The following is a 12,831-nucleotide window of genomic DNA, read 5'->3' as shown; positions in this document are numbered from 1 at the left end:
CCGCGTTGGAGTGACCTAGAGCGAAAGTGCAGGCCCTGGGGAGACATGAAGGCTGTGGGGCTCCCTGCCTGTTCTACAGCCTCTGCAGCAGCCAATATGATCTTGGCAGGACCGGAGAGCAGTTCCAGATGAGAGCGAGGCCCAGCCGGGGAGTACACCGCCCACACTGTGCTCTCTGCACAATATGTGTAGTGAGTGTGCTGTGTGTGTAGTGAGTGTGCTGTGGGTGTGCTTTGTGTAGTGAGTGTGGGTGCTGTGTGAATTGAGTGTAGTGAGTGTGCGTGCTGTGTGTAGTGAGTGTGCGGTGCGCGTGCTGTTTGTAGTGACTGTGCGTGCTGTATGTAGTGAGTGTCTGTGCTATGTGTAGTGAGTGTGCATGCTGTGTGTAGTGGGTGTCCGCTTTGTGTGTAATGAGTGTGCGGGTCAAGCGTGCTGTGTGCAGTGAGTGTGCATGCGGGGCGAGTGTGCTGTGTGCAGTGAGTGTGTGTGCTGTGTGCAGTGAGTGTGCGGGGCGAGTGTGCTGTGTGCAGCGAGTGTGTGTGCTGTGTACAGTGAGTGTACGGGGCGAGTGTGCTGTGTGCAGTGAGTGTGCATGCGGGGCGAGTGTGCTGTGTGCAGCAAGTGTGTGTGCTGTGTACAGTGAGTGTGCGGGGCGAGTGTGCTGTGTGCGTCCGGGTGAGTGTGTCATGTGCATGCAGGGCGAGCGTGCTGTGTGCGTGGGGGGCGAGCATGCTGTGTGCGTGCCGTGCAGGGTGAGCATGCTGTGTGTAGTGTGTGCGGTGAAGATCATTTTCACGTGTAAATAGCGTTTGTTAACATCATATACAGCTAGGAGTTAAATATTTGTATATTTGTATTTAATACTCCTCCTCGGCTAAAAATACTCCCCAAAAATAGTAAGAGGAGTTTTATTAACCTTCTGTAAAAATGTTAGTGCGAGTCATGAGCCGGGATAAATGATAAAGCCTGGATAAATACTGTATGTATTGCCATTACACTTTGTACAAAAGGTTCCGTTGTGGATTTGGGAATTTTTCTGAAAGTCGTTACACAAATGTCATGGTTAGGATAAGGAAGTCAAATAGCATCTACTATAACAAGAGGGCCCATAACTTACTACATATACCTTATCTGTGTGGCTGAAATGGTTGGTGAGCATCGCCAGGATTTGTGACTGCATCACAGGAGATTTGTAGATGATTATTTCAATCCACTTCCTGACGGCCAGATTTACACACTGCTATGCGGATAATTAAATTGGACAGAACTATTTTAAAACAATTACTTGCAGACGATTGCAGGTCAAAATAAATCAAATTCCATTAAGCGAGCTTTCCATTCCAAAATGAAACTCACATTGAATTAAAGCACCCTGTAATTAAAACGAAGGAGATTATATTTCAATTTTAGTTAAATCTGACCTTTCTGAGCATTACTCAAACCTGGATGAAAGAAGGAACATTGTTTTACAATATCTATAAAATAATTGTAAAGATCCCAACGTTATAAGGTCAATATAAAATGAAAGTGTCAATGTCCGGTCGTTGTAGAATACACCTCCCAGTGTACCATGACAGCACCTGGAAAAGCACAGGTTACACTCCACTGCTGAACAGAAAATCATACAATCACATACTATTCTTGGTACTGTAACAGCTTGCTAAACAAATTCTCAATATTGTGATAAAGTTTCTATACGGTAATTAAAATGTAATTTGGTGTAAATGTGAGAAATGGATACAGGGTCAATGGCGGATCTTCATATAGGCGATATGGGTGGGTATAGCAGTATACCTGCTCTACTGTGGACATTTCTTCAAAGGAGGGCTCTGCAGTGGACATTCCATTAAAGGGGGCATCTGCTGTGGATATTCCATTAATGGGGGCATCTGCTGTGGACATTTCATTAAAGGGGCATCTGCTGTGGACATTTCATTAAAGGGGGCTCTACAATAGATATTTCATGAAAAGGGGCTCTGCAGTAGACATTCCATTATAGGGAAGCTCTGCTGTGGACATTTCATTAATGGGGGGCCAGTACGGGCTGCAGTGGTGTCGTAAGGTAGAGGAGATTAGGCTTCGGGGCACAAGGTTGTATTGGGCGCTGGGCGTTCCTAGTCGTGTGAATAGCCCAGGGCCCATAGGACACTTAATCCGCCACGATGCAGGGTCACTGAACAAAACTCACAAAAAGCAATGGCCAAAACATAGCAAAACTGGTGTAAACTGCTTTATAATCCAGTAGTGATGCAGGTTCTTAGAAAACCTTGTCTGTTTTCAGGATATGACACAGTTGGTGTGCAGGTTCTTAGAAAACCTCGCTTTCAGGATATTACACAATTGGTGACATTTTTTGGTGCACTTTGCTTCATGCAGTTGCAACAGAATTGTGAAACACTGTCATTTCTGTTATTCTTGAGTCCAGTGTTCCCATAACTCCTTCCTGCTTACCCCTATTCATGGGTTTTGTGCCAATTATAAGGAGGAGGGAGGTGCTGATGGAGATTTTTTTTCCTTACACTGTGTTTTGTGTGGCACTTTTGTTGTACTGTAGTGTTTGGGATTTTTAGTAGTGTATTTTGTGCTACACTGTGTTATTGTTGGATAAGTAATACATTCAGCCTATGGCCTGGATATATATTCTATGGTGGCTGCTGATCAGCCCTATATTTTCATGCCGTGTCTGCAGCATGTTAGTGCTCAACAGAGAAACTGTATATAGTAACCTCTATATAGTGAATTTATGCCAGAAGTAATGGTTTTGGTAGTGCTTGTATAGTGATAGCATACAACTGCCCCTGCTAAGCAAAAATTTTCTTCCTTATACATTTTGGGAAAGGTATGCAGTTTATAGGCTGTTTATTGCCACAACTGCAACAAAGCCCATAATAATAATAATAATAATAATAATAATAATAATAATAATAATAATAATAAAATGTCACATAACCCCTACAGTTAACACTGTAAAAAATACTCAGAAAAATATAATTTTTTCTTCTTCCCTTTATGAAAATAATATGAAAAGATAATTCTCACATAGATAAAAGAAACTCCATGTCATCCCACTAAAAATAAGCAGCAAAGACCAAATAATATCAAAACTTTTTCCCAAATGGTCTACAATGTAGCAATGCAAAACTTAATTTGTCTTATCATAAAATAAATACACATTTGGTATCACAGTTGATTGTAGTGTGAAATAAGGCTAACATGTTACTTAATATGCATGGTGAATAGAATAACATTTAAAAAACAAAAAACAAGGCCAGATTTTTTTTGTCCATTGTCCCTCAGAACGTTGTAATTAAAGTTATTTAAGAAGCTTTATGTAACATAAATATAATACCATTCAAAATGCAACAGAACCCATAATAAACAAACCCTCATATAGTTAGAGCAGCAGAAAAATGAAAAAGATATGGGCTCAGGATGACGACAATGAAGTATAAAGAAATGTTTGGTCATTAGAGTTAAAAATACAGTAGTCTCATCAATAGCATCAATAGCGTGGCCAGCAAGGAGTCATGAGGGAAGACATGCTCCATCATCCATGCAGCCACTGAAGGTGCTGAGGTTAGTGGTTGCTTGTATAATCTGAAACAGAGATGATACTGAGTGTCTGGTCATCATCAGGTTTTTATTACTTGCTCTTTTCCATCTCTGTTGTATAAATTACAGGGTGTTAAAATTAAATATCATCTCCCTGCAAAAAATCCAATAAAAATATATTGTACTTGGTTAAAAGAGCAAAACACACACATGAATGCATGGATTTTTCCCATGTCCTAGTTTGTTAGACCTACACTGAGTTTTTGGGTTTATTAGATTAGTTACTTTATCAGAGAAAATTGCATTTTATTTAACTTTATAATATAATTAGATATTTTTTATAGCATTTTTGTGCCAAAATGTTTCCTATAAAGTCACGGGACAATTAGCTTTATTTAAAGTTTCTTTTCTTTTTACTTCCCAAGTTAGTGCTTTAATTTGGATATTCCAGGACACTGTATGTAATAACCCAAAAACTCTTCAGGCACATTAATAATGGACAATTACAATATCCATAAATAGCTGTATAAATAAACAGTTATGTAGGCACGTAGTTCTGTATACATAGTGTAGTTGTGTGTGTGTGAGGGGGGGGGGGGTGTTTGTTTTACTTTAGTTTTTCCGCACTTTGCTTTCATTGCGTTTACATTGCTTTATTAACGTAACATGGAAATACGTGTTTTGAGAAGGCTTCAATTACTTGAGATTTCACAGCTGCAAAGAGTATGAAATAGTAACAAGCACTTACATGACTGCACATAGCACCATAGCACATTAGTAACACTTCACACTACTTTAGCTATTTATGACTACTCAGGTTTTTTTGCTCAGTTATGGACCATATAAGGGAAGACAAAATCTGGTTATAAAAATTAGCTTGGAGCTCCAAGGTACTGATCTGCAAAACTAAAATGAGATATAAATCAGCATTAGTTTTATGAGGTGATGGTGTTGATAGCTTATCATACTATATAAAGTAGAGTATAAGCTGAGTTTTCAGCACAATTTTTAGTGCTGAATAAGCCCCACTCGGCTTATATTTGAGTATCATGTATGAAAATAATAAACAAAGTACTTACCCTTCGGCGCTCCTCGCAGCTCCTCTCCTTGCAGCTATGATCTCAGCCTGCCCACACACTATGAGGCAGCGGTGTTGCCACGTGCTGACGTAATACTGTGAGCACGGGCAGAGTACACAGATGTGCCTCCGCTTGCACAGACGGCAGGAAATGCGAGGAGAAGAGGAGCTGCAGGAATGTGGGTGGTAAGTATATAAGTTTATTATTTCTAAGGGGCTGATATTTTTTAAGAGGGCTCTGCTGGGCATTTTATTGATGAGGGGAAGCTGCTGGACATTTTATAGATGATTGGAAGCTTCTATTGGACATTTCATTAGTAAAGGAGGTTGCTACTGGACATTTCATTGATGAGGGGAGGCTGCTGGACATTTTTAATTGATGAAGGGACAACAGGACATTTTATTAAATTGTAGTTTCTGCATTTTCCTCCCAGGTCGGCTTATACTCGAGTATAGTGAGTATGGTAACCATCTGAATTTGATAACTCCATGATTGTACTGACTTAAAGAATAAAGGTGATTGGGTAATTTGGATTGCACAGTGAAAGCTGTGAAAACAAAACTAAGGTTTTTTTGCTTTTTTTCATTGCATTAGGAATTTTTACAATGTTTCGTCACAGAGAAAATGCCCCATATGGTTTTGTAAATGGTTTCAACCACAGAAAATATAAATGTTTTATTGTGTTTCTGCTTCAAATAATGTAAAAAACACCATTAAATTGCCCTTGAGGAGCAGGATGGACATTTTTCACAACATATAAAATGGTCCCTCATTTTCCATGCTTATCTTCTGGGTTGTCTTGTTACCTACAATCAGTTGCTACTGTTTTCAACTTGTGTTTAGTTTGGGCCCCATCTTGCAAGACCAGTGCAGGATAGGGTAGGTTCCATTATACTTCCATTATTTAAATAAGAAATAACGGGAGATGCTACACTATTTTTTATCATTAAAAATTACAAAGGGACCAGAATGGAATCTACTGAAAGTAAGTGTGATGAACAAGGGAGATCCAGATGCCAGATATGGTCCTGTTCATCAATCCACCCATATCCCATACTTCCCCCCAGCCCCATCGTAATTAGCCTAATGGAGCTAGCTAGAGTGTTACCTAACTCTACAGGGGCTGAGCTTCAAGGGTTTTTTCCGCAGCCTCATCGACTCTCAGAGTCTTCCCTCCAATTTTTAAGAGACAATGGTGCATATTGTATGATTATCCCGCCGCTGCATTTTAAAAGTAGCATACATCAGCTTCAGCCTCTTGATGCATCGGGCAGGCTGCAGTGCAGCGTTTATATATAGAAAAAAACACAACTGGTGACTTTTCACATATGAAAAGTTGCCGGCAGAAGCGAGTGGGACGGCACAGGGACAGTAACGCCCCGCGCAGCTCCTGGACGTCCGTGCCCTCCGCTTGGCCGCGCCTCCCCCACTGGCAATAAGCTAGCATTTGCAACTATTTCAGGGTGTCTACACCACTGACTTGCGCAGAGGCCATGATAAATAGGCCCCAATGAGTCATAAAACTCTGAGACCAATACATTGATCAGAGACCGTTATGGAGTTATGGTCCATCTCAGCCCAATGGAAACTACATTTTTGGATGTGTTATTGTCAGGGGATCCCAGTGCCCTAATTCCCAAGGCTCTAGCACCCTTGGGTCCAGAGATATACATATCCTGGGATGGGACCATAGCAAATGGGTCAGGTTTGGTATCAATGCGATCCAGGGATTCACCCAGATCCAATGATACCAGAACCCTGACCCTTCGACTTCCCCTTAAGAAGCTATTACTTCTCCAAGGTTCTGTACTTAATAGGAGGGACCTATGAACCCTCCTGGAAGTGGGCAAAGGTGTGTCTGAGCCTAATATAATCAGAACACCCCTGATGCTTTTGTCTTTCACCTGGGTAATCTTACCATCACCAAGCGCAGGGAAAATCTTAAAGTGTGGACTATCCATCCCTATTAGACCCACACACAAGGTAACTAACTTACCAAATTGCTGATATATATCTTGTGTATATGATATATGATATATATTGTGTGTACTGTTTATCTGGTGTGCCCTTAAAGGCAAATACATCTAAAATTAAACCTGTGTTGCTCTTTTATCTCAATCCACGAACCCCAACATCCGTGGGGTTCAGTAAGCATGAACTTAGTCTAGCTGGTCTGTGAACCCTGTGTTAGCATGTCATGTTAGCACCGGTGAGGTTACCACCGGAACAGGTTAACAACTATCATCAATGCGATCGATAATTACATAGTTAGTATGCTTAAAAAGCCATAAGTCCATTAAGTACAACTTATATTATCTCTACATTTTGGTTGTATTGGTAACATATTACATATTTTGTCATACCATTGCAAAAGTAATTGTAACCCTTCTTGAAAAAGTCTCAATGCTTGTACATGAACAGAGGTGTAACTAGAAGAGTCATGGCCCCATAGCAGACTTCTCAATGGAGCCCCCTTCCCACTTATAAAAAATATACATATTTGTATACTCGCAGATTTATATACTCATGCACACACATATAGAACATATACACACATGCAGTGCCATATACAAACTTACAGCATTTATACACACCTAAAGTATATGCTCACACACCATACACCGTATACGCATACAGACAAGGCCCCCTGACACAGCGGCCCCATAGCAGCTGCTATGGCCGCTACCACTGTAGTTACAGCCCTGTAAATTACTTACTACACAGCAAGCATATTGTTACTTTTGTACTGAGCTATTTTTTTAATCGCTGTATCACTCGAGTACAACGTTTCCTCCCACTTTTTCTTATTTTCAGTATACTGTCGACGCGGCACATGGAAGTGATCTTCAAGTACACCCTCACTCTCTTGAAGACTGCAGTTGCTCTTTTTTCTAAGAGGTGGTTTGACACATTTAGGATTTCTGTGTATTTCATTAATTGTGACTGAATCCAACAGTGTGTACCCGATCAAAGCCTATCACTTTTTATTGAAGATAATGATTGCCATGAAATAAATATGACCTGCTAAAAATCTGAGTCATCAGGCAAGTCATTGTAGTGAGCACCACACAGACATGTAAGGATCCGCAGCCGTCTTTTTAGCTGTCTGCAGAGGAATAAATGGCTTCCCAGTGTCACAATGACACCGTGATCGCATCTTAAAGGAATCATTTGCATTCTGTAAGAAATATCTGCGTGGTAACTTTCTTTGTACATTAAATTCTAATCATTGTAGCAATAAAGTCTCTAAAAAATATCAAAGTGGGCAGGCTCAGCTATCACTGCCCTTGATTACAGTATTTGACCTCTTCTGAAGAAGACATTTTTTCGGGTTACCCCTCTATAAGACATTATGACAGGGGTATATAATGCTGGTGGACTTGTGCTGGTCATGTTATTTGGGTGCCATTTTATTATATAGCTGAGTATTACTAATTCTCCCCAGTTAATATCAGCTTTGTCCATTGAGTTTCATAGTCCAGAGCGAAACTTAAGAGTGCGGAGAAGGTGCGATTGCACCTATCCCTAAGAGCCCTATAAGGTGTCCCTTTCCCATATGGAGGGACAAGTGCTATATACACTATATTGTTATTTAGGAGCCTGGGACAACTTTGCATTGGGGTTCAGCAGCTTCATGCAACATCTCTGTTGATAGGGAAACATCCCACTTACAGTTCTGTAAGGAAAATAACATTTGAAATGTTCAATGTACTGAATAAGCAATCTTCCCTTCTATGAATTATGCTGGAAACAAGAAAGGTACAGGTACATTGTAATAAAGAATACATTGTGCGAAACAGGTGTTGGGGTTGTGCACACGCTCACGGTCTGTATTATTGACAGGTTATCCCTTTTCTCATTAGTAACATCATCATTGTAGTGGTTAATTACATCCCTTACTTGCGTTCCCGCTTATTCATTATGTACCCTATTGTCGGTCTTCCTGCCCATGCAGGCTGGTTTGAAATCCTTACAGTCCATACCCAAACACAGTAGCCTTTTATTGCTAGGGATAGCCACTTGCATAATTATTTACACCTGATTCTTGTGCATTGTTTTTTAGTCTGTTCGTTGTCTCTCTATGTCTGCCTTTCTTTTCATGTCCCCTCTGGGGAGATATAATATTTTGTGTGTACATTAATCAATAAAGTATTGTTTTATATTCATGCACATATGTCTTTAATAGCCTATTTTATACACAGAGTAGGTGATTTTGTAAGTTGGTGGTGACTGGCAGTGGCCCCTTATCCAGTTTCACCCCAAACAAGCTTTTTGGTATATACATTATTCAATTACATGTTATTCTACTCCATGTTTATACACTTAATTCCACCCTTCTACTTTATAATGCACTCTTTGAACAATATTTAAAAGCATCAATAACATACATCATTAAGTGAAGCAAAGCAATTATAAAGTTGAGTAAGATGTTAATATAAATTCATTGAATCAATATACATTTTTCAAAGGTTGAGTTTTTCTTTGAGATCTTTCACAAACAGAAAAGCAATGACCGCTACTTTTATTTATTACTATTATTGTAATTTTAAGGAGTCTGAATGCTGCTTCCATGAATTGTATCAGAATATTTTAAAATAAACAGTTGTAACAAGACAAGGAAGAGATGAAGGCCCTGAATTTACTCACAACCTCTGGCCCTGTCTGCTTCCCAGGCCCTGAACTAACCTGCAGACGGCAACTGGACAACAGTCCCTTCTCTGATTATGTGCTCAGAACAGTTAAAAAAAAAACAAATGAGCAAGAAGTGTGATGTTGGGAAACGCAGTGATATCCTTTGAGCTTTCTGTTCATTTGTCACTTATAAGATTGTAATAGGTGCCCACGGGGCATATATTGTCTGTTAAATTTCTTATGGTTATAAAACTAATAAAAAAATGTTATAAAAAAAAAACAAAAAAAACAAATAGAGACACACAGGCAGACACAAGTGTAGTCAGGCACCAGGGTACGGAATCACAGTTCAAAGAATAGTCAGAAAATTAAACAAAGGTTACACAGCAGTATTCCCAAGAGAGAATGTAAAACTACAAGAGACCAGTATAAACACCACTGATTGGAGTCAGGAGCGGGCATATATGGCATTCCTGGACACCACCATTGCCACTTATAAGTTCATCAATCAAACACTTCAAACACACGCCAATTTCCAAGACATAACAAAGCCGTAGAGTAGAGTAAAAACCAGGGTGTGAACTAAAAAACTAGAACAGTACAAGCTGCACTTGCATCATATCTGGCAATTGGAATCCAAAAACTGCTGCAAAGGAAAGGTTTCTATGACATCACTTTGTCTTAAAATAGATGAACACAGAAATGGTTTTCATTCATAATAAAACTAAATATGCAACATTTGTACTTTGAACTCCAACTTGTAATATTCTAATGGCAGTCCTAATGTGTATAATTACTGCCCTACTATACACTTAAACAATGAGCACTGCAGTGAAAAATTGACTTGATATAGATTAATCTTACTGATGAAGTTGGCTTGCCCCGTATAGATGGTGTATTGTAGCTCATAAGACCCAACGCAGAATTCATCATCCGACATCCAGTGGACTGTTATAGTGTCATGAGATGCAGTACAAAGCTCTTCTCTAATAGTAGGAGGGTTCGGAGCTGTAGAATGAAATGAAACCATAAATATTCTACACAAATACTGGCGAGAAATACCCAAAGCTCAAAGACATGTCTAGTTTTCTAATGCAGATCTGTAACTGCAATCAGAATAATGTCACAGATAAACAGGGATCAAACAGAATAATGTCCCCGGATTTTGTGAACTCCGACTGAAGCCATAACTGAACATTCATCACAAAACCATTTGTGCTAAGTCATTCATCCCTGGCTACAACAGCGATTATCATCTAACATGGGAACAACTAAACATCAAAAGGGTAAATAATATTGAAAAATGTTTACATGCAGAAGACAAATGTACCATATACTTTACATTAGAAATATCCCATTCCTCAAAAGTATTCTATGCTGTAGATGTATATTGAAAATCCATGCATAAAACTTAATGTGTGCATGCACCCTGAAAACCAACTTCCGTTTGTGTTTTAGAATTTGTGAGACCTGTAGTTCAAAATAGCAAAAACACTATAACATATATCTACAGGCAAGGTCACTATTTGGAGCATGTAGGTCGCATAGAGTCAAATATGAAGAGTTTTTAACTTTATGGGGCAAATAAGGGGACAGTACTAACCATCTTTTTTTTTCCTCCAAACATCACATGTACAGCAGATGTTTACAGCCCCATACCGTTTTACTTGTAGCCAAGTTGGGTCAGTGCCGTTCACCGTTGTTGCACTTATAGTTCTGACTCCATTTCAAGTGTTGATCCAAGCAACAGCTTCCAGGAGGTCATGAAACTAATGCTACATAATTTAATTGTGGTTGTGACTATTTATAACTGCATAAGTTCCCCATTCAGACGCCTGGAATAGTGGCTGCGATCTATCTGCACAAATTGGGCCCCATTCACATAGAAGTCTAGTTTAATTTCACGTTTGTGAGTATATTTTAAATAAATAAATTTAAAATTGCAAGAACATAAAATTCCTTCCATCTAGTGATCTGCTACAGTTATTAGGGGATTGGAGGAAAAGGAGAATATAGCGTTTGTTGTCTGAACAGTGGCTTATTCTTACATTTGTTATCCTTGGTCTCCGTGCCCCATAGGCACACGTGCGGCACCATACCGCTCCGTACCCCGGAAAAAGATAGGACATGTCACATCTTTCTCCGTAGTATGGCGCCGTGCGCCATGTATCCCTATGGAGAGGGGCGGTGGTGAGCTGCGCACACCTCCTCCTCCTCTCCCCTTGCGCTGCCGTTGCCCACTATGGTACGGTACGGCGGGCAACGGCAGTGTGAATGTAACCTTAGAAGTAACCGACAAATGAAAAAAAAAGGTAAATGCGAAAATGTCCGAATTTTCCAAAAATATTTAAAGCGTGTGCAATAATTCCAATTTACATGTTAAAATAGGGTTCATGAAAAAATCCTTCCTCTGCACCTGCCCAGGACCAGGTGCAGATTTGCGCCTAAAAAGTCGAAAAAATAAGCAAAAAAAGTGATACATAAGTGAAAAGTTGCACGGAACATCTGGAAAACAAAGATACATAAGGCACTGCCAAGGTGCAGACCTAGGTGTACTTGAAAAACGACAGCAAAATTCGCAGTGAAAGTCGCAAAAACGACAATGAGACAATTTGACTAGCAGAAATAATGATACAAATCGCCCTATGAAGATGTTATTTCATTTTTTAATTATTTGTATTTTACAATATTTCGTAATGAGAAAACATAGGGGAATGTGTTTCTTTTTTTCATGAAAGCTTTCTTTGAGCTGCTATAAAAATCAAATATAACATTACAAAAGAAATGGTATCAGTGTTTGATGAATAAGCAGATATCGGCAGCAAAGCGCAGACTTGTCTCTTCTTACCTGTTACATAGTCCAAACCTTCTAATAACTTCTTCTCTCTGGAGAAATCCAGGGCAAAGTTTTCAAAGGCGTCATTTAAATTGACATCAGGGATAAGAACTTGAGAAGATGTAGTTGCCATGGATACTCTGTCATAAGATAACAGCACCATTAAATATTTGGGTTGTTTCTGTGATTTTTTTAACACTTGTGTGAATCCTCTATCTAGTTAAACATTTTTCTTCTTGCGCTTATATGAAGTACAATCTTTTCATTGCATTTGTGTAAATTGACCTATTAATGGAGACATTTAAAGTGACAGTCCTTTGTAAGGACAATTATTCAAATCAGCTCAAGCAGATAGATAATGTCAACATGTAAACACTTTTTAATGAGCGCACCTTTAATTTAGCTGCCGCTGGTAGCATCTCTCTAGACAGCTCATGTAAACTCCATTAACAAAAAAACCTTAATTTGTGATTTAATGCTTTCTCGCTGCTCGGGAAATTTAATCTCATTGTGTTCTAAACTTTTATTTTTGCAAGTTTTATGTGGCTGACACATCCAATAAATATTAAAAATGCAATCAAATTACCCCTGAGATTTACTTAGCGGAATGTGCTAGATTTCTCATGCAAATTTATTCTGTGTTTTAGACACATTATAGGCTAGGGCAACATGCGTTGTCTCTGCCGCAAAATGTCTGCCGCGCAACAGGAGTAGATATTGTGGAGCAGAAAC

General features: G+C 39.3%; 1 protein-coding gene across 3 annotated transcripts in view; it reads right to left on the bottom strand.

Annotated features, from left to right (window-relative positions):
- MID2 (midline 2) overlaps window positions 1–12,831 on the bottom strand; it is a 211,348-nt gene that overhangs the window by 65,079 nt on the left and 133,438 nt on the right. For all 3 annotated transcript variants that reach the window (XM_072125910.1, XM_072125909.1, XM_072125911.1), the window contains exons 6-7: window positions 12,112–12,239; window positions 10,128–10,271 (exon numbers count right to left, since the gene is read on the bottom strand). In XM_072125910.1, the coding sequence (XP_071982011.1) occupies window positions 10,128–10,271; window positions 12,112–12,239 (272 nt within the window). The remainder of the gene's footprint in view (window positions 1–10,127; window positions 10,272–12,111; window positions 12,240–12,831) is intronic.

The sequence above is a fragment of the Engystomops pustulosus genome, chromosome 9, assembly GCF_040894005.1.
Source record: "Engystomops pustulosus chromosome 9, aEngPut4.maternal, whole genome shotgun sequence".
Taxonomy (NCBI): Eukaryota; Metazoa; Chordata; class Amphibia; order Anura; family Leptodactylidae; genus Engystomops; species Engystomops pustulosus.
The sequence above is the reverse complement of the archived record's forward strand: the minus strand, read 5'-3'. Positions and strand labels throughout refer to the sequence as shown.